The sequence below is a fragment of the Salmo salar genome, chromosome 05 (assembly GCF_965601325.2).
Source record: "Salmo salar chromosome 05, fSalSal1, whole genome shotgun sequence".
Classification (NCBI taxonomy): Eukaryota; Metazoa; Chordata; class Actinopteri; order Salmoniformes; family Salmonidae; genus Salmo; species Salmo salar.
Genome location: NC_138295.1, coordinates 71,058,531 through 71,080,082, shown reverse-complemented (window position 1 = coordinate 71,080,082; position 21,552 = coordinate 71,058,531). Strand labels below are relative to the sequence as shown.

The following is a 21,552-nucleotide window of genomic DNA, read 5'->3' as shown; positions in this document are numbered from 1 at the left end:
TGTCTGTCTTAAGAACTACACTTTCATTACTATTGCATTTTTATTGGTATGATCAGTGGGGAAACTTCGGAGTCCATTATAACAACTTGAGGGAGGTGCAAAAGTTTTATTTGGGTTTCATGTTTGATCATATTAACATACAACTATAGTATGTAGGCTATATACCGTACTAGCCATACATCCTGGACAAGGTTCTGAGGGACTCTGCCCCACTCTGTAATTTGCAGTCATGAATTAAAGCCTAGGTTTACAACATGTTTTAAGTATGGGGTAAATTATGAGGTAGCATATGTTCAATTCCCTACATACACACATCAAGCCATGAATGAATTTGACCTGTTATTGGAACTGTGCAGCAGCTAACTCTGTTTGCTGTGCAGTAGAGGGCATCAGTGAGTTATTCCATCAGTCTGTCCTTCATTCACTTTGATGTCATTATTAGTAAATTAACAGGGCATTCTCCCTCCATATTAAGGCATACATAAGATACATATACATAAGGTACATAAGATTAATAATGGCTGTTTTTCAGGAACAGTGGAAATTGACCTTTCTTATTCCTATTATCCATCCATTCTTGAGTCAGTCAGAGATGTTGTGCTTATCTTTTCTCCCAGCGTCAGGAGGACATGGTTCTCTCCCGCTCTCTCTGGCTGTACCCGAGCTCTGACGTCCTTTCACTCCTTTCTTTATATCTCTTCTTCTGTTTCACTGAATCTGAGGCCCCTTCCCAGGCTGCTCCACCTTCAAAATAAATGTTATAGATAGGTAGAGAGAGAGAGAGAGAGAGAGAGAGAGGTAGAGAGAGAGAGAGAGAGAGAGAGAGAGAGAGAGAGAGAGAGAGAGAGAGAGAGAGAGAGAGAGAGAGAGAGAGAGAGAGAGAGAGAGAGAGAGAGAGGAGGGGTTAGTGAGGGGTAAACTAACTCTCAGTGTGTGTTACAGTAAGTGAAAAAGACCCTGTAAAATACTTTATTATGGGATAGAACAGCCCTCCACTCCCTCCCTCCCCCCTCTTCTCTGATACTCACCCTCTCCACAGGACTGCGAGGAGAAGGAGCAGGAGGGGAGGTTTGGCTCTGAGACAGAATCCTCACTGTTACACAGAGAACAGAACAACAGCATTCACCACCGTCATGTTTTAACACTTTGGAAAGCTAATACTGTATACAAGGTGCTATACAAATAATGTTTACAATTAAAACATGGTATTTGTGGCCGCATTTACTATTTTATGTATAGCAAGCATATTATTGTGTTACACTAAAAATAAACACACTTTTTGAAGAAAGTCCCATTGGGGACAGGCATGGCTGACCTGTGAGAGATTGGGAGTGTAGGCGGTTGTCTGAAACCCCCAGAATTCTCCTCCTCACTACTAGCTAGCTCCTCCCACTGGCATCTTAAGGGGAGGAGACAGAACACAAGAGCTGTCAATCAAGTTCAATGAGGAAGTACTGTAACCAAATTATTTATATTTAGTTGTGGAACATTAGGTCACACACAAAGTGGTGAGGTTTCAGGTTATTGAGCAAACCATACAAACCAAAAGTGTTTATAAAAAAATGTATTCAGAAAACTGTATGGCTACAGCCAGTAAACATCAGACCAAGGGAGGAACAAACAGTGAGCTAACATTGTTTACATTGCCCTATTTTATTTGTCTATCTCCTAAGCTTCTTTAGGATGTAGGCTACAGTACAAAATTATTTTCTTTCTGACAGACATCTTCCATAAGTCTTAAAAGCCTAAAATGCAGTTATCCATATGCTGCAGTATGCATTTAGATCTCACCTGTTAGTGCTGGCAGTGTGGTGTGTGAGCACTCTGTCTGAGGGAGTGTCACTGTGAGCCTGTGGTAGAATAAGGACACACCTTTACCTGTCTACCGAAGCCCCAGTTATCAGTGAACATGGGTTAGACTTCTTCTTTCTATTGTGGTACTGTTACTATCAATTCTGTAGAGTGTGCATATGAGGGCACTTACAGAACGCAAGTTAGAGTGGGAGTATTTGGCCAGTATATCGGGCACAGAGGGCCGTAAGGGGGCTTGTGGGGAAGGGCAGTGGGAGGAGGTGCTGTGTTTGGGAGGGAGGGGTGGAACGAGGCGAGAGCTGGGGAACTGGTACTCTTCAGATGACATCTGCATCAGAGAGAGAGAGAGAAAATGAGAAAGGGGAGTCAATGCAAGAGAAAACCCCCTGAGACAGAGGCAGTAAAAGAGAACCCCACCCCACCCAACAAAACACACCCTCTTCATATAGGCCAGGTTTTTCATGACTAGCTGTACATCCTCCAGGTCATCTTCCTCTTCCTCGCTGACAGACAGGTAAGGCTCCACCAGGATGGACTCTGTCCCTCTGATGTCACAGCGACAGTATGGGCAGGTGTGTCCATCCGACTTCTGCAACACATGGAATGATCACACCAGGTTAAGCAGAATAAGCATTATCTACACATCTGTACTGTCTGTTAATGTGTGGAAACTCACGTGTCTGTGTACGTGTGTGTATTGTTGTATCAAATCAATTCACATTTTATTTGTCACATACTTCGTAACAACAGGTATAGACTAACAGTGAAATACTTCCGGGCCCTTCCCAACAATGCAGAGAGAAAAATGATTGCTATATGTCAAAAAGATCCCCGGGATGATGCAGTTGGTTCCGTCAAGAGCATTCCTGAGCAGATATATTTCCCATGCTGAAAGGGTAATAGCCATAATAATGGCCTTTCTGTGTGTTATTTGCATGAAGCTACACTTACAGTAAAGCAACTGGTTTAGCATATCAAATGAAGATTGAGCATTCTACCGTAGTTCACTTTGGTAAAAACCGGAGTATTCTGTTCAAATCTATTCTATTGTGTCTTCTTGGCCCCTGAAGTGTGACTGTGACAGTGTGTGTCAGTGTGTGAGAGTGTGTGACCAGGCGAGGAGTGGAAACTCTAAGGGTGAGTCTCCTCAGTGTGAGTGTATCATGAGGAGGACGTACGCTTCAGCTCACACAGGAAGTCCTCACCCACATGGTAGAACACGATGGCCAATAATACAGCTCTACGTGCTGCTACGCCGGTCCACCTACTGATGTGTAGTGGGCTGGCTCACTGACTGACACACAGATGGACAGACTAGCCTACTGACTGACTAACTGACAGATTAACTGACTGACTAACTGACTGACTAACTGACTGATTGACAGGTGGATGGGAAGACAATAACTGTCTGACCTAAAAACAATTCCATACAGCTAACCCAAATTGGCATGCTGATGATATATATGAATAAAAGAGGATGTGGCTGGGTGATGTCAGAGACATTGTGTGAGTGAACGATGTGTGGTTTGGCTTTGAGGGTTTTGTTGGTGACGTCGTCAATGACAGAGTAGGCATACCTGCCATCCTGTGAGGCAGGGTTGGCACAGCAGGTGTCCGCAGGGCTGGATGCGTGTGTCCTTGTCTCTCTCTGTACAGATCTTACACAGCTGGAAGGTACTACCCATCTCACAGTACATCTCATACTCATCCTCTGTGACTTTGACCCTGCTTCTCTGTGCTGGTTCACACAGACTGGTGAGGTCTGGGTTCACATCACGTCCGTCAGGGTAAAGATAGCTGCAGACAAACACAACACAGAATTACACACACATTATGCAAAACGAGTACAGGCCTATGCAAATGTTGTGTGTTAGTGTTGGTCAGCTGTTTGTTCACCTGCACACGCCCACAACTTTTAATAACCCATCAGCGCTCCTGTTCCCAAGTCAAAAATGTTCCTACATTTGGTGTATAATTTTACTGCAAGAAATGCTTAATTCTGCAGGAGTTAATATTAAGGCTATGTGAGAGGCTATAGACGTACTGTTAGTGTCCAGGTTTTGGTTTCCATTGAACCCATTTGAACAGAAGGCTACAGTTCCTTTGACTTGCCATAGGCCTATTTGAAGTCCCCATCTGGTGACTGTCAAATTTGTATAGAGTCTCACAATCATCACACATAAATCACACTGCTATCATCCTCTTTTATCACTTCACAAATCTTTCCCAAACATGACTTTTCTGGCCCTCCCTTTTCTTTATTTTCAACTCTCCATTTCACAGCTTTTCTCTAATTGAATTAAACTCTGGAATTGTCCTTTTTGCCTCCGTGTATTGAAGTGAGCTTTTTCTGCCAGTTACCATAAGTATTTGGTGATTGGCGCGTACACTATTTAGCACTCGTACAGTTAGGCCTTAAAGCTTAGGCTTATGCTCTAAAGCCATTGCCAGAAGGCCTAATATAATTCAATTAAAACCTCAATGTTTGTGGATTTTTTAAGGTATTGTTTTCTCTTTATTGAACTGCCTGCCACCCAGCCACCCTTCATGCACACAATAATTAATGACCCTAAACCCACCCCATAGATATAACCACCTTTTTTTATGAGTCAACCCGCACATCACTAGTGTGTGTGTCAGTGGAGGCTACTGAGGGGAGAACAGCTCATAATAATGGCCCGGAACGACGCAAATGGAATGGCATCAAACACCTGGAAACCATGTGTTTGATGTATTTGATACCATTCCACTGATTACACTCCAGTCATTACCACAAGCCTGTCCTCCCCAATTAAGGTTACACCAACCTCCTGCGGTGTGTCCATGTGTGTGTTTACTCACCAGCCCTCCCTGAAGCCCTGGATGAGGGCCTGGTAGAGAGGTGTATTCTGGGGGATCGTCTGTACGATGCCGCCATCACCAGTCACATGACCAATGGCCCACTGGCCCATCCGAGTGCAGCTCAGACGGAAGATGTAGCTGGACAGAGATACAGAGTTCACGTGGAAACGTCTTTACTGGAGTTCATACAGATTTGACCATGAAATACAGGTAACTGTCAAAATAAAGGAAACACCAACATAAAGTGTCAACAGGGCGTTGGGCCACCACGAGCCAGAACAGCTTCAATGCATCCTAGGAATAGATTCTACAAGTGTCTGGAACTCTATTGGAAGGATGCGACACCATTGTTCTATGAGAAATTCAATAATTTTGTGTTTTGTTGATGTTGGTTGAAAACGGTGCCTCAGGTGCCGCTCCAGAATCTCCCATAAGCGTTCAATTAGGTTGAGATCTGGTGACTGAGATGGCCATGACATATGGTTTACAGTGTTTTCATGCTCATCAAACCATTCAGTGACCTCTCATGCCCTGTGGGTGTCATCTTATGGGGGCATAGCCATAGTAGCCAAAATAATGGGCAAAATAATGGCCTGTCCAGCATTTTTGTACATGTACCCTAAGCATAATGGGATGTCAATTGCTTAATTAGCTCAGGAACCACACCTGTGTGGAAGCACCTTCTTTTATTATACTTTGTACCCCTCATTTCCTCAAGTGTTTCCATTATTTTGGCAGTTACCTCTACTTATCTAGGTATTATTCTTTACTATCACTAGAATTATAATGACAGTGTGTCCTATTAAAAGTAATCATTGCAGATATTGTTGTAGGTTAAGCTACATCTCTTCTCTTTTCTCCGGAGCCCCTCCTATCCCCCTGTTCCTTCCCAGTCATCTACTCTCTCTCGCCACACACCAACCCATTCACCCCCAAACAATCTCTCCTGTCCTCACCTCCCGGGCCGGTGCAGGTAGTTTTGGAGGCGGGCTTTGACCTGGTCGTAGGTAAGGAAGGCCATGTAGCCGGGATGGGTCACTGCCAACTGGTTCCAGTTCCTCAGAAGAGACCTCCAGGGCTGACAGGAGAGGGGAGGACACATACACTATCATTTTTTTTTTTTTGTAACAGTATTTTTATTGGAGTTTCACAATTTTCACCCATATTAAGAGATACAACAACAAGGACAAGGCAAAAAAAAAACGCACTCACTTACACATATCCGTATGTATGCATGCACCCACACACACACCCACACACATACATACACACCCACCATTTTCCTCTCCCCGCTCAGCGCTTCTCTCACCCCATCCCCCCCATTGCGTCTCTCAATACATACATTTAATCAAACATGAACAGAGAAAAAAAAAAAAAATAATTATAATAAAAATAAATAAATAAAATACAAAAAATAAAAATAATTAAATACATGAAAATAAAGAGCTCAGTTTAAACCAAGAAGTTGAGTTCCCCACATGGAACGTACAGTGTAATTCTGAAATACATAGATCACCATTCTAAGAGAATCCTTGCAGCATAATAGCTGACACTTCAGGTTCTAGGTAATTTAGGTAAGGTTCCCATACTTTGTAGAACTGATCTGTCTTAGAATGCAATGTACATGTCAGATATTCCAGCGGTACCCATTCAAATAGTATCTTATGCCAATCTTTAATAGAGGGAACCTTATCACTAATCCACTGTAAAAGTATGTTTTTCCTTGCTGCGAAGGTGAGGATGTTGTAAAGCCTCCTCTTACCCACAGAAGTTACATGCCTACTAGGTAGACCTAACAGTAGAGAGACTGGGTCCAATTCTAGATCGACCCCTAGGATCTTTTCAATTTCTTGCAGAACACCAGACCAATATCTTTGTATTTTGGTACATGACCATAAACAATGTGTTAGGGTGCCTGTATCAGTTTTACATTTAAGACATTGAGGAGAGGAGGAAGAGGGGCTAAAAGCATGTCTGCGATTTGGGGATATATGCAATCTGTGTATTATTCTTAATTGAATTGCTCTAGTACGATTACATATAGATATTGTTTTTGCATATTTCCAAATGTCCTCCCACATCTCTTCATCAATAGTAACAGACAGTTCTTTCTCCCACACTTGTTTCACCCTCTGTGTATCGACAGCGGAAAAGGACCTTAAAGCATCATAAAGCAGACTTACAGACATTTTCCTTTGTGGGAAAAAAAACATTCTTTCAATGACAGACATATCAGGGTTGCCAATTAAGGTGGTGCTCTTCAGAATATAATGCCTTACTTGTAGGAAACGGAAAAAGTCCTGCTTTGGGAGTTGATATTTCTCGACCATCTGCTCAAATGACAATAAAATCTTATCTGCAAATAAGTCATTTAGTCTGCGTATGCCCTTATTAAGCCAAACGTTAAAGCCAGCATCCAGCAATCCTGGAGCAAAATCTGGGTTGTTAAGAATTGGGGTAAGAGCAGAGGTTAGTTTGGACCTTCCCAGGAAACGTTGAACTGACTTCCATACTTTGAGTGTGTTAAGTGTAATGGGGTTGTTACAATGATCTTTTACAGACTTGAAACTTGTGAAAAACAGAAGATCCTGTAAAGGGTATTTTGAAAGAGAAGTCTCAATGTCTAACCAAATAGAGGAGTCATCGTTTGTGATCCAGTCTGAAATATAACATAGGTGGGCACACCACTGATAGAACCTGATATTGGGCAGATCCAAGCCACCCATAGAATTTGGCAGCTGCAATATTGCCATCTTAAGTCTTGGCTTGCGTTTACTCCATATAAAGGAACTTAGCCATCCATTTACATCCTTTATTACCTTATTGGAGAGTAATACTGGGATCATTTGGATTGGGTAGAGTAGCCTAGGTAAAATGTTCATTTTCAAGAGGGATATTCTACCCAACCATGAAATCGGAAGAGAGTTCCAGCGCTCCAGATCCTGTCTTATTGTGTCGAACAAGGGAACAAAATTGGCTTTGTACATTTGTTGGAATTTAGGAGTTACAAATATACCCAGATACGTAAAACCTGAGGGAGACCATTTAAAAGGGAAGGGGGGAGAAGTATTAGGTACAGAGTGAAGGTTACCAAGTGGCATAGCCTCTGATTTAGTGAGGTTAATCTTGTAGCCTGAGAATTCGCTGAATAACTCAATAATATTAAAAAGAGGTGTGATTGAAGTCTCGGGATTAGAAATGAATATCAGGACATCATCAGCATACAAGCTTATTTTATGGTGAACATCGCCAATGAGCAGCCCCTGTATAGCAGGCGTTGCCCTGATGGCCTCGGCCAGTGGTTCCATAACAAGTGCGAATAGGAGGGGGGACAAAGGACAGCCCTGTCTGGTACCTCTGTGTATAGGGAAGCTATTTGACCGTAGTCCATTAGTAAGGACAGCAGCCTGAGGGTCATCATATAAAACTTTCACCCATTTTATAAAGTTGTCCCCCAGTCCGAATTTATTTAGAGCAAAGAATAGGTAAGACCACTCCACACGATCAAATGCTTTCTCAGCATCTAGGGAGAGCACAAGACCATCCATAGCACTTCGTTGGTAGACTTCAATTACATTAAGAAGCCGTCTGACATTGTTACATGACCTGCGTCCCTTAATGAAGCCAGTTTGGTCTCCTTTCACAATTAGCGGCAGTGAGTCCTCTAATCTTGTGGCTAGAATTTTAGAAAGCAATTTTCTATCCACATTCAGAAGGGAAATTGGTCTGTACGAGGAACAAGACTCCGGGCATTTTCCCTTTTTGAGAATAAGTGATATGTTGGCTTCTCGCAGCGTTTGGGGGAGCTGGTCATTTGAAAATGAGTGGTTAAACATATCACGCAATGGCTCAAGGATCAGGCCATGGAATTCTTTATAGAACTCACTACAAAACCCGTCCGGTCCTGGGGCCTTACCATTTTGCAGATTCTTAATTGCGGACAATATCTCTTCCTCGGTAATAGGGGCATTAAGGAGAGACCTCTGTTCTTCGGAGATAGTAGGGAGCTCAATCTTAGAAAAGAAGTTCTCCATTAACTTGGCTGCGTCATTTGGCAGTTCTGAGGCATAAAGATTTGCATAGAATTTCTTAAATGAGTCATTTATCAATTTATTTTCATATAAATGATTGCCATCAGAATCAGTAATAGCTGCAATTGACTGTGAGTCAGCTCTCTTTTTAGCTAGGTACGCCAAGTACTTTCCTGGCTTATCGCCATGTTCATATAGCTTTTGCTTGACAAATCTAATTTTCTTTTCAGCGTCCTGTGTTAGGAGGGAGTCCAACGTTGATCTAATGACTGATATTTCCTTTAATAGGGCAGGAGTGGGAGTTTCAATGTAGTCCTTCTCTTTAGTTCCTAATTCACCCTCTAGTGTTTTTTGCTTTTCACGCTTTTTCCGCCTCTTAGTGGCTGCGTATGACATAATCAGACCCCTGGCGTACGCCTTACAGGTTTCCCAAAGGAGTGAGGGGTTATCTGTTGATTGAGAGTTAATAGAGAAAAATGCCTTAAACTCTGTAATAAAATATGATGTGAATGTATGGTCTTTAAGAATGGTTGTATTCAACCTCCAGTGTCTTGACTGATTGAATGCCCCGTTGAGTTTTATGTCCAGGATCACCTCCGCATGATCAGATATGACTATGCTTCCTATCCTAGCGGATAAAACCGACTGCAGTGACGTCCTGGGCATAAAAAAGTAATCTATTCTAGTCTGACATCCATGAGGTGCAGAGAAAAAAGTGAACTCTCTGTTGGAGGGATGAAAAGCTCTCCAAACATCAGCATACCCCAGATCGTCACAAATAGCCGTAAGTGACTTAGCTTGAGGAGAGAGTGAGGCTATACCACTGGGAAGCTTATCAATAAGGGGGTTCAACAAACAGTTAAAATCTCCTCCAACCACTGCAGTGTCTGAGTTTAATTCTGAAAAGTCTAGAAATACCTTAGTGAGGAAGTCAGGGGGGTGGGCAGGGGGGAAGTAAATATTCATTATGGAAATGCTCTGCCCTTGTAAAGTACCATTAATTATAACAAAGCGACCCAATTTATCTTTCACACACTTCAAGACCTTAAGTGGTAGGTTCTTTTTCACAAGAATTGCTACACCTCTACTTCTGGATGTAAATGATGAGAAAAACACTTGACCATACCCCCCTTGTTGTAATTTCAGATGCTCCTTATCATTCAAATGAGTTTCTTGTAATAGGGCAATATCAATATTTTCTTTTTTCAAAAAGGACAGTATCTTCTTCCTTTTAATGGGGTTATGGCTCCCTCTAATGTTCCATGTACATATACGTAATCTGTTACCTGCCATTGCGCTTTGACCATTCAATATCCAGACTGAATCCTACTGTAAAAATGGGGTGGTACCTTTTTCCATGTGTTGAACTCTCCTCTATCTCACTGAGCGTAAACAAACGATATGAACCCTGAACTCGAACTATACTAAACCCCAAAATTAAACATGAAAAGATCCAAAAGGGGGTTTTCCCACTAGCTAACATGCAGGGGATTTCAACTCTCCAATGTAGACTCTTAAGTCCGCATTGCCACTCAATAGCCTCATCCTTTATATATGTGGAAATTAAAATCAATAGAAGATTGAGGCTATTCCACCTAAAACCAAGCCTGGGCACCAATATAGGTTCACACATATCTCAGTCTGAGCTAAGGCGGCAGTTACTTTAGCAAGAAAAATAATAACAATACGAATGTCACTGAACAGGAGCACATGAGAACTTACACCCCTGTTTCATGATCAGATTAAAAATAAAATAAGACGTTATCCAATGCTGCGGAGGTGCAGTTTAAGGTTATTTACCCGAGAGAGTCAATAAACGCAGCAGCCTCTTCAGATGTGTAGAGTTTTTTAGGCGATCCGTTGACCATAATCTTCAATCTGGCCGGGTACAGCAGTGCGTAGTCGATCTTCATTCTCTTGAGTCGGGCCTTCACCTCATCAAACGCTTTGCGCCTTCGTACAACTGCTGTGGAATAATCATTGAAGAATGAGACCTTTGGACCTTTACGTTGACTACCATCAGAACCGATGTTTCTAGCCGCATCCATGACGCGCTGCTTGTCGGTAAAGTTGTGGAACTTTATAACCACTGGTCGTGGGCGCTGATTGGGACCAGGTATCGGTGCTTGAGAGCGATGTGCTCTGTCTAGCTTCACCCGACCAGCCTTAGTGTCCATTTGTAGGTAGCCAGGGATCCATTCCTCAAAAAATTTTACTGAACGTGTCCCTTCAGAATTTTCCGGGAGTCCCACAACACGTATATTGCATCTGCGTCCTCGATTATCCAAGTCGTCAATGTGCTCCGCCATTTCGCGCACCTGTTTCTCAAGTGCTTTTATCTTAGTGTCCATGGATGTAGTTGAAGTTTCCACAGTAGCAATTCTTCCTTCCGCCTCATCAACACGTTTGACAACCCTCTGTAGTTCAGCTGAATGGCCTGCTATTGCTTCCAGGACCGTTCTTATCTTAACATCGATCACTTTAGTAATGTTATCCGTCATCCTTTGAATCACCAGGTCCATTGTGCCTGGATCTGTAATGCTGTTAGATTCGCTAACGTTAGCTAGCTCCTCCTGCACATCTACATGGATGGCGGTTTTGGTCGACTTCTTAGTAGCTCTGTTGGGCATGTTGTCGGGGATTTTTGAGAAATAGTCGCCAAGACTCATTGTAGGGTGACTTATTTAGCCAATTCTACCACTTTTTCAAGCTAGGAGATTAATGAAAGAATATAAATTTACGAATACCGCGTGAGCTCGCTGAAACACCGTGTTCTCTCTACGGCGCCATTTTGTTCCCCCCTACACTATCAGTTTAAATGTGTTATTGTTTCCACTTTGGAATGTTTTGGCTTTCTTTAGACAGTGGGAGAGAAAGAATGGGATAGACATCTTGGAAAGTGGCAGAATGCATGTTCACTGAACATTATGTGAGGTGTCTAATTAACCAGGATGTAGGGCTACTTAGAACAGGGCTAAGATATATGGATCACATGTACCTGGAATAGCCTGGTGAAGATGTCAAACTCGAACACTGAGATGTGGTTGTTACAGGTGAGGTCTACAGTTGACTTTAGAGCCATGGACTCCATCCCCTCTTCAAAGCCATGGACTCTATAGAGATGCTGCTTAAAACTGCTCCACTGCACAATACACCTAGGAGAGAGAACGAGAGGAGGGGAGGAGAGGGAGAGAGCGGTGGGAGATAAAGGAAGAAGGAAAGTGAGAGAGAGAAAGAGAGTGAAAGTGAGAGGAGTGAAAATGCAAGTGGAGGAACAGAATACTTTTCACAAGATTAGAAAAAAACTGCCTACACCACTGGTCAAATGTTTTAGAACACCTACTCACTCAAGGGTCTTTCTTAATTTTTACTATTTTCTAACATTGTAGAATAATAGTGAAGACATAAACAATGAAATAGCACATGGAATCATGTGGTAAACAATAAATCTAAATATATTTTATATTTGAGATTCTTCAAATAGCCACCGTTTGCCTTGATGACAGCTTTGCACACTCTTGGCATTCTCTCAACCAGTTTCATGAGGTAGTCACCTGGAATGCATTTCAATTAACAGGTGTGCCTTCTTAAAAGTTGATTTGTGGAATTTCTTTCCTTCTTAATGTGTTTAAACAAATCAGTTGTGTTGTGACAAGGTAGGGGTGGTATACAGAAGATAGCCCTATTTGGTAAGGACCAAGTCCATATTATGGCAAGAGCAGCTCAAATAAGCAAAGAGAAAAGACAGTCCATCATTACTTTAAGACATGAAGGTCAGTCAATACGGAAAATTTCAAGAACTTTGAAAGTTACTTCAAGTGCAGTCTCAAAAACCATCAAGCGCTATGATGAAACTGGCTCTCATGAGGACCGCCACGGAAGACCCAGAGTTACCTCCGCTGCAGAGGATAAGTTCATTAGAGTTACCAGCCTCAGAAATTGCAGCCCAAATAAATGCTTCACAGAGTTCAAGTAACAGACACATCTCAACATCAACTGTTCAGAGGAGACTGTGTGAATCAGGCATTCATGGTTGAATTGCTGCAAAGAAACCACTACTAAAGGACACCAATAAGAAGAAGAGACTTGCTTGGGCCAAGAAACATGAGCAATGGACATTAGACCAGTGGAAATCTGTTGGAAAAGCATTCCAGGTGAAGCTGGTTGACAGAATGCCAAGAGTGTGCAAAGCTGTCGTCTAGGCAAAGGGTGGTTATTTGAAGAATCTCAAATATAAAATATATTTTGATTTGTTTAACACTTTTTTTGGTTCCCACATGATTCCATATGTGTTATTTCATAGTTTTGATGTCTTCACTATTATTCTAAATTATTCTAAAAAGTCAAAATAAAGAAAAATCCTTGAATGAGTAGGTGTTCTAAAACTTTTGACCAGTAGTGTATATACAAATAGACTGTTCCTTTTTGTGGAATGTTCTGTCAAGCCCAAGTCCCTTATTCCATTCTAGGGCCACTGTTACCCCACCCAACACTCACTTGTTTCCAAATGCTTGCCTCCAGAACTCTCCGGCCTCTGTCTTAGTCAGCCTAAAGGTGTCGCCTTGAAAGCTTCCCTCGGGAAACATGGCCCTTAGCTCCCAGAGCATGTGACTGAAGAGCAGGGACAGCTTGGTCAAGTTTCTCCTGTGAATAACAGAAAATAACATTAAGCTATTCTGAGCTTTTTACAATGTATCAACTAGGGTGATAAGGGTAGGCTTTCTGGTCCATAGCTTAAAATGCAATAGTGGCAGCTAGAATGAAAGTCAACTTTAGATTTCATAGACATAATGGTTATTGTACCCTCTAACAAGCAGTAATGTTTCCCTCTCTTTCTCTCTCTCTCAGTTAAATCCAATTTAAGGGGCTTTATTGGCATGGGAAACATATGTTTACATTGCCAAAGCAAGTGAAATAGATAATAAACAAAAGTGAAATAAACCATAACAAATTAACAGGAAACATTACACTCGCAAAAGTTCCAAAAGAATAATACATTTCAAATGTCATATTATAAAGTGTTGTAATGATGTGCAAATAGTTAAGGTACAAAAGGGAAAATAAATAAACATAAATATAGGTTATATTTACAATGGTGTTTGTTCTTCACTGGTTGCCCTTTTCTTGTGGCAACAGGTCACAAATATTGCTACTGTGGTATTTCACCTAACAGATATGGGAGTTTATTAATGTTTGATTTGTTTTCTAATTCTTTGTGGGTCTGTGTGATCTGTGGGAAATCTGTGTCTCTAATGTAGTCATACATTTGGCAGGAGGTTATGAAGTGCAGCTCAGTTTCCACCTCATTTTGTGGGCAGTGTGCACATAGCCTGTCTTCTCTTGATAGCCAGGTCTGCCTTCAGTGGCCTTTCTCAATAGCAAGGCTATGCACACTGAGTCTGTACATAGTGAAAGATTTATTTAATTGTGGGTCAGTCACAGTAGTCAGGTGTATGCTCTGTGCCACTGTGTATGCTCTGTTTAGGGCCAAATAGCATTCTAGTTTGCCCTGTTTTTTGTAAATTCTTTCCAATCTGTCAAGTAATTATCTTTTTGTTTTCTCATGATTTGTTTGGGTCTAATTGTGTTGCTGTCCTGGGGCTCTGTGAGGTCTGTTTGTGTTTGTGAACAGAGCCCTAGGACCAGCTTGCTTAGGGGGCTCTTCTCCAGGTTAATTTCTCTGCAGGTGATGGCTTTGTTATGGAAGTTTTGGGAATCACTTCCTTTAGGTGGTTGTAGAATTTAACGGCTCTTTTCTGGATTTTGATCATTAGCGGGTATTGGCCTATTTCATGCCTTATTTGGTGTTTTACTTTGTACACTGGGGACATTTTTGCAGAATTCTGCATGCAGAGTCTCAATTTGGTGTTTGTCCCATTTTGTGAATTTTTGGTAGGTGAGCGGACCCCAGACCTCACAACCATAAAGGGCAATGGGTTCTATAACTGATTCAAGTATTTTTTGCCAGATCCTAATTGGTATGTCGAATTTTATGTTCCTTTTGATGGCATAGAAGGCCCTTCTGGCCTTGTCTCTCAGATCGTTCACAGCTTTGTGGGAGTTACCTGTGGCACTGATGTTTAGGCCGAGGAATGTATTGTTTTTTGTGTGCTGTAGGGCAACGGTGTCTAGATGGAATTTGTATTTGTGGTCCTGACCACTGGACCTTTATTGGAACACCATTACTTTTGTCTTACTGAGATTTACTGTCAGGGCCCAGGTCTGACAGTATCTGGGCAAGATTTAGGTGCTGCTGCAGGCCCTCCTTGATTGGGGACAGAAGCACCAGATCATCAGCAGACATTTGACTTCAGATTCTAGTAGGGTGAGGCCGGTGGCTGCAGACTGTTCTAGTGCCCTCACCAATTCGTTAATATATATGTGGAAGAGGGTGGGGCTTAAGATGCAACCTTGTCTCCCCCCCAGCCCTGTGGAAAGAAATGTGTGTATTTTTTGCCAATTTTAACCGCACGCTTGTTGTTTGTGTACATGGATTTTATAATGTTGTATGTTCTTCTAAAACTCGTCCATCTACTCTTGTTCTGAGAAATGAAGGCTATTCCATGCGAGAAATTGCAAAGAAACTGAAGATCTTGTACAACGCTGTGTACTACTTCCTTCACAGAACAGCGCAAACTGGCTCTAATCGCAATAGAAAGAGGAGTGAGACTGGTGTTTTGCGGGTACTATTTAATGAAGCTGCCAGTTGAGGACTTGTGAGGCGTCTGTTTCTCAAACTAGACACTCTAATGTACTTTTTCTCTTGCTCAGTTGTGCACCGGGGCATCCCACTCCTCTTTCTATTCTGGTTAGAGCCAGTTTGCGCTGTTCTGTGAAGGGAGTAGTACACAGTGTTGTACGCGATCTTCAGTTTCTTTGCAATTTCTCGCATGGAATAGCCTTCATTTCTCAGAACAAGAATAGACTGAGTTTTAGAAGAAACTTCTTCGTTTCTGGCCATTTTGAGCCCGTAATCGAACCCACAATTGCTGATGCTCCAGATACTCAACTAGTCTAAAGAAGAACAGTTTTATTGCTTCTTTAATCAGAACAACAGTTTTCAGCTGTGCTAACATAATTGTAAAAGGGTTTTCTAATGATCAATTAGCCTTTTAAAATGATAAACTTGGATTAGCTAACACAACGTGCCATTGGAACACAGGAGTGATGGTTGCTGATAATGGGCCTCTGTACGCCTATGTAGATATTCCATTAAAAATCAGCCATTTCCAGCTACAATAGTCATTTACAACATTAATAATTTCTACACTGTACTTCTGATCAATTTGATGTTATTTAAATGGACAAAAAAAATTGCTTTTCTTTCAAAAACAAGGACATTTCTAAGTGACCCCAAACTTTTGAATGGTAGTGTATATGTTTTGCTGTTTGTTCTTTGTTATAGAGCCAAAAAGATTGGAGAAGTGGTTCATCCATACATCTCCATTTTGGAAAGATAACTCTTGGTATTGTTGTTTGTTCAGAGTTTTCCAATTTTCCCAGAAGTGGTTAGTTTCTATGGATTCTTCAATTACTTTGAGCTGATTTCTGACGTGCTGTTTCTTCTTTCTCCGTAGTGAATTTCTGTATTGCTCTCTCTCTCTCTCTCTCTCTCTCTCTCTCTCTCTCTCTCTCTCTCTCTCTCTCTCTCTCTCTCTCTCTCTCTCTCTCTCTCTCTCTCTCTCTCTCTCTCTCTCTCTCTCTCTCTCGCTATGTCACACACACACAGGTACACTCATGCTTGTAAAAACAGGATGTCACAGTCTAGCTCTTCCTGTCCTGGTTCGTTTTGTGCCGCAGAAACGTAATTTTCCGTTAGCAACTTGACCAACCAACAAGACACTCAAAGGTTACTGCGTGGCTCTTCTCTTGAGTGTGTGTCTATTATCAGCCTGCCAGGGACAGTAAAGATCCGGCCACAAACCTCTTACTGTGTGTTCCACTCACCGTCTCAACCATTCTCTCATCTCTCTGGCTCTATGGGCAATTGAGAGCAGGACTGAAGTTTCCATGCTTAACTAACCTGGTTGACCATGTTCATTTCTTACTTTCCACCACACTCATTCACTGCATCCTGTCTACAGTTGAGCTCAATGGTGTGTGTAAAGCATAGCAACTTCTTATTTGAAAAAAGAGCTTGAATGGCATTGATACTGTACTTACAGTACAATGTGCCTGCCTCTCACTGAAGACCAACAAGGCAACAGTGCATGTGGCATAGTTACTGGTTTTTGCAATAGACTATTATCACTAATGTAATATACAATATCTACCTTATAGCTGTTACTTATTGTTGCAACAACCGTGGTTAATTGCAATTGTACCTGCAGGGACTCTGCCACTGAATTTAGCTTTATAGCAAACTACTGCATTTTACCCAGGTGTGGGCAGTGTGTAAAAACGTAGAAGAACAGAGAAACATCTATTTTTGTTTGTGTGTTGCTTTCTACAAACAGAGAGGGGTTTGAAGGAGAGTGTGGGCGAGTAGGAGGTGTGAATGTTTGTTTCATGGTATGTGGGTGTTATTAATATAAACTAACAATAATCTGCCTCTCTCAGTTGTTAATTTAAACTTTTGTTATGACAAGGCGTAATGCAAATTAATGTGATTTCATGATACACACATTCTTTAGATTCAGAGAGCAAAATATGGATGACAAGGAGCGAAGGGAATAACAGTTATGTTAAAACTTGCCAGTCCTGCTGTACTGCACTGCACTGAACATGCATCCTTAGCCAAGCCCTGTTCTTCTTACCATTAGTGAGATTCAGCATTTTGGAAAATTACACATAGCTCATAGCTTTTTCTTGACTTCACAGATAATAAAGACTTTTTTGTATTATTGTAAAAATGTTATATGTTTAGCGGTAGATATATAATTGAGGAATATTTGTTTAATTTTCTACTTTGAGTAATTAACAAATGTAAGAAACAATATTTAAAAAAGAAAAAATGTGTAAAGAAGATACAATATTTACATAATGTTGTTCATGATTGTCTTTAAAACACCACCCTGAAACGTCTCAGAGAACCAGACTGCCTTTCTCCATGGCCCGTATATCCCAGAGAGTTGTTGCGATCACCCAGTTTCACCCAGTTGCTATTAGCATGATAAAGCCTCAGGTCCACTTCATTGTCTCTCTGAGACATTAGTAGTCTCAACGGAACAGAGGTTTGGTTCCAAATATTCAGATACACTCAGACACATTTATTTCCAAAATACCCACCTTAAAAACTGCACAACTACTGCACAACTACTAAATAACTAAATGTATCTGCAGTAGCACGAACCTAAATGCCATATTGATTCTGCGTTTATGTTTTAAGAAGCCGACTTGAAGGAACTGGGAATGGTCATTTTTGTCTCGCTGGTACTATAACTGGATGTTAATGGTTGCTCAGGTCTATTTGTGTCATTTTGGTTCTGCTCTGTCTCTGGCTGTGCTCCATAATTCACTTACTGTACATATCAAGTCTAATGCTAACCAAGTCCTTATGAATTTGCCAATCCAATACCATGCATTTTAATTTTCCTAGTTGACCTTAGTTACTTGAGAATTGATTTGAATATTGGCCATTGAGAATATTGGCGGAAAGTCTGTGTCATGGTGCTGGTGGAGTCAGATATCTCGGACATGTGCCCTGCCCTTGACCCCACAGCTGATTTATTTGTCTTAGTAAAGGTCAGCCCAGAACGGAATTGTTTTCGGGTGAAAAAGACAACATCCTAAAATGTACTCTAAATCAATGGTATCCTCAGGGTTCAATTTCTGGTATAGTACAATAGTCTTGTAGCCTACAGATGCATAATGTTTTTTGAGTAGTAATTGTTTCGCTTCTGTGGATATAAAAAAGTTTTAATGTTTATTCATGCTAGATTAAAAGTGAATGAGGAGAGCAAAAACCATGTCAACAATGTGCAGTGTTGGGGAGTAGTGAACTACATGTAGTTCAACTAGTAATTTAACTACATTTAGCAGTAGCTTGGTGGTAGTTGAACTCAATTCAAATATTGGTAGTGTTTTTAGTAGTGAATTACTTTGTTGTAATGTTGTGATGTAGCTAACTATTGGGACTAGACACTTTTTATTGGAAAAATAAAATAATATATAGGTGTAGTAGGCAATCATTTCCTTCTTTTTCGGCATCAGACCTGCCTAATCTCACTTCAAACATAGTTTTGTGTTTAATAGCCTTAATTACAAATTCTGTTAACATATGACCCCAAAGTGATCTGTTCTTGCAATTTGTAGTCTATGACATTTCAGAATTAGATATTAGAATTTGGATGTAGTGAACTACACTGAGTGTACAAAACATTTAGCTCTGAACAGGTGAATCCAGGTGAAAGCTATGATCCCTTATTGATGTCACCTGTTAAATCCACTTCAATCAGTGTAGATGAAGGGGATGAGACAGGTTAAAGAAGGATTTTTAAGCCTTGAGACAATTGAGACATGGATTGTGTATGTGTGCCATTCAGAGGGTGAATGGACAAGACAAAATATTTGAGTGCTTTTAAACGGGGTATGGTAGTAGGTGCCAGGCGCACCGCTTTGAGTGTGTCAAGAACTGCAACGCTGCTCAGTTTTTCACGCTCAACCGTTTCCTATGTGTATCAAAAATGGTCCACCACCCAAAGGACATCCAGCCAACTTGTCACAACTGTGGGAAGCATTGGAGTCAATATGGGCCAGCATCCCTGTGGAACGCTTTCGACACCTTGTAGAGTCCATGCCCCAAAGAATTGAGGCTGTTCTGAGGAACACCTTCCTTCAATATTAGGAAGGTGTTAGGAAGGTGTTCCTAATGTTTTGTACACTGTGTCTATGTTGGGAAATATTTCATAGCTTAGAATTGCTAGACAAAGTTCTCTGTATGGACTAAATGTCTTGTTTTGTCCTGACACAGTATGAACATCTGGCACTGCCAAAAAAGCTTGGCAGGAATTATATAAAAGTATTGTGGAGTGTGTTTAAGATTTTTGTTTGGGTTTACAGACTATCCCATATAGTCATTTACTTGTGATTATCACTGACAAATCAAATAAACAATTTAAAAAAAAATTGGTTCTCAGGCTTGGCAATAGACCTGTGCTAGATAACAAAACTACCCTATCTGGTAGTCACATCATTGTGGCGAGCATCATGTCTCTCAGCCTGGACTGAAATCTCCCCCTGGCTCCTCACATGGCATGAACGTATGCAGCCTGTCTGCTAGACTATACACTACAGACAGGATATCACTGTAAACTTGGGCCAGCATCCCTGTGAAACGCTTTCGACCCCTTGTAGAGTCCATTACCCGACGAAGTGAGGCTGTTCTGAGGGCAAAAGGGCGTGCAAGTTAATATTTGGAAGGTGTTCCTAATGTTTTATACATTCTGTAGTAAACTATATTTTCTTAAGGGTAGCTTTAGGGTAGCTTAATCTCTTCCAGTGTAAAGTAATTGGTAGCTTGGTAAACTATATTTTTAGAGTATTTTTAGAGTATCTTTAGAGTATCTTTTAGAGTTTGATTAGTGGATTAAGCACCAAATCCTAACTGGAGACACATGCAGGTAACTTTCTGAGCCGTTTGAGTTTTTACAAAGATATCGCTTACGTCCCCATATATCAAGTTATGGTCCGGCCCTGGTTGTTCTCTCTCACCTGAAGCTGGACATCTCCTCGAACATCTTATCGCGCCCCTCTTTAAACAGCAGCACGGCCCGGTTAGTCTTATCCAGCAGGTGTCTTGCATGGATCCTCAGGTACTCCCCCTCGTCCCCCCGGGGGGCCTGCCCCCCAGCTGCAGGCCCCCTGTACGGCTCCCACACCTGGGTGAGCAGCGTGGCTGTTTCTGAGACCACCTCGGGGAGGTACGGGGGGCTGTTCCTCAGGCCCAGCCTGAGGTTGGTACACAGCCGGTGAAGCTTCTCCAGCCTCTTCAGGGCCTTGTCCACCTGCCGCCGGTCAGAGGCACTGGGCGGCTGGGAGGTGGATTTCAGGCTCCGGTCAGATCCTAGCCCGTTCCCTCCCGTGGCCATTGTCCTGAGGAGGGATTCCTGGTTGTGGTGTGTTAGTCCGCGTGGGATCTGTTCAGTGCAGCCTGACGGTTTGTGTCTGGCAGCCCTATCTATGACAGTTGAATGAGGGAGTGGTCTAGATGTCTGTCATGTATGGCATGGACGGCTTAGTAAATGTTGTCATTGTATCTTTATGGTTGACAGCTTTGATTGAAAAGAGCACACTTTATCCAATATATCTTCACCAGTGTTCCTCGGTAATCCAAAGAATAATCCAATGAAATCAGGTAATCCAGATAGGGGCAGAGTGCCAGAATATACCATAGTCCAACAGGAATGGAGACAACTGCTGTGGTTTAGAAAGAGTGGAGGGGAAACATCTTGTCCAGAAAAGCGCAAACAAATAATCTCTCAAAACTGTTTACAAACAATCTCTCAAAAATGTTTGTTTTCAAGCCTGCATTCATAAAGTCCTCAATTCATAAATCCTCAATTTCTTTGGTCAGTTTTCCAGAAGTAGCCAAGATTTTTTAGGAACAGTCTCTTTCCAGTTCATTTTGTAAAGAGAAAGTGTAAAGAGGAAACTGAAAGAGAGAGAGCAAGGGAGGGCAGAACAAGACATACAAATAACCACTCACCCTTCCTAAACTATCTCAACACCTCTCCTCCCCTGTTCTCTCCTCCCCTTCTTACTCAACATTTTACGCTCTCATGCCCAGCCACTATCTCTCCCCCCGAGTGGCGTAACTCTCTCTGATTTCATCTACAACATACAAATGGTGTCTCAGATATAGACCCCAGGCTCTCTTTGCAGCACAACGGAAGCTTTTTTCATGTCTCAGTCTGACTCTGGCTGGCCC

At 41.7% G+C, this 21,552-nt stretch overlaps 1 protein-coding gene across 1 annotated transcript; it reads right to left on the bottom strand.

Moving 5' to 3' along the window:
• Positions 1-91: 91 nt before the first annotated feature.
• LOC106605677 (E3 ubiquitin-protein ligase CBL) lies at positions 92-21,552 on the bottom strand. Its single transcript, XM_045718690.2, has 12 exons — positions 20,337-21,552; positions 13,182-13,328; positions 11,683-11,839; positions 5,610-5,731; positions 4,654-4,791; positions 3,390-3,609; positions 2,249-2,401; positions 1,985-2,140; positions 1,792-1,850; positions 1,316-1,399; positions 1,029-1,093; positions 92-744 (listed from the first exon to the last, which is right to left on the bottom strand). The coding sequence occupies exons 1-12, from the start codon at positions 20,711-20,713 to the stop codon at positions 620-622; spliced, it is 1,803 nt and encodes a 600-aa protein (XP_045574646.1). The 5' UTR covers positions 20,714-21,552; the 3' UTR covers positions 92-619.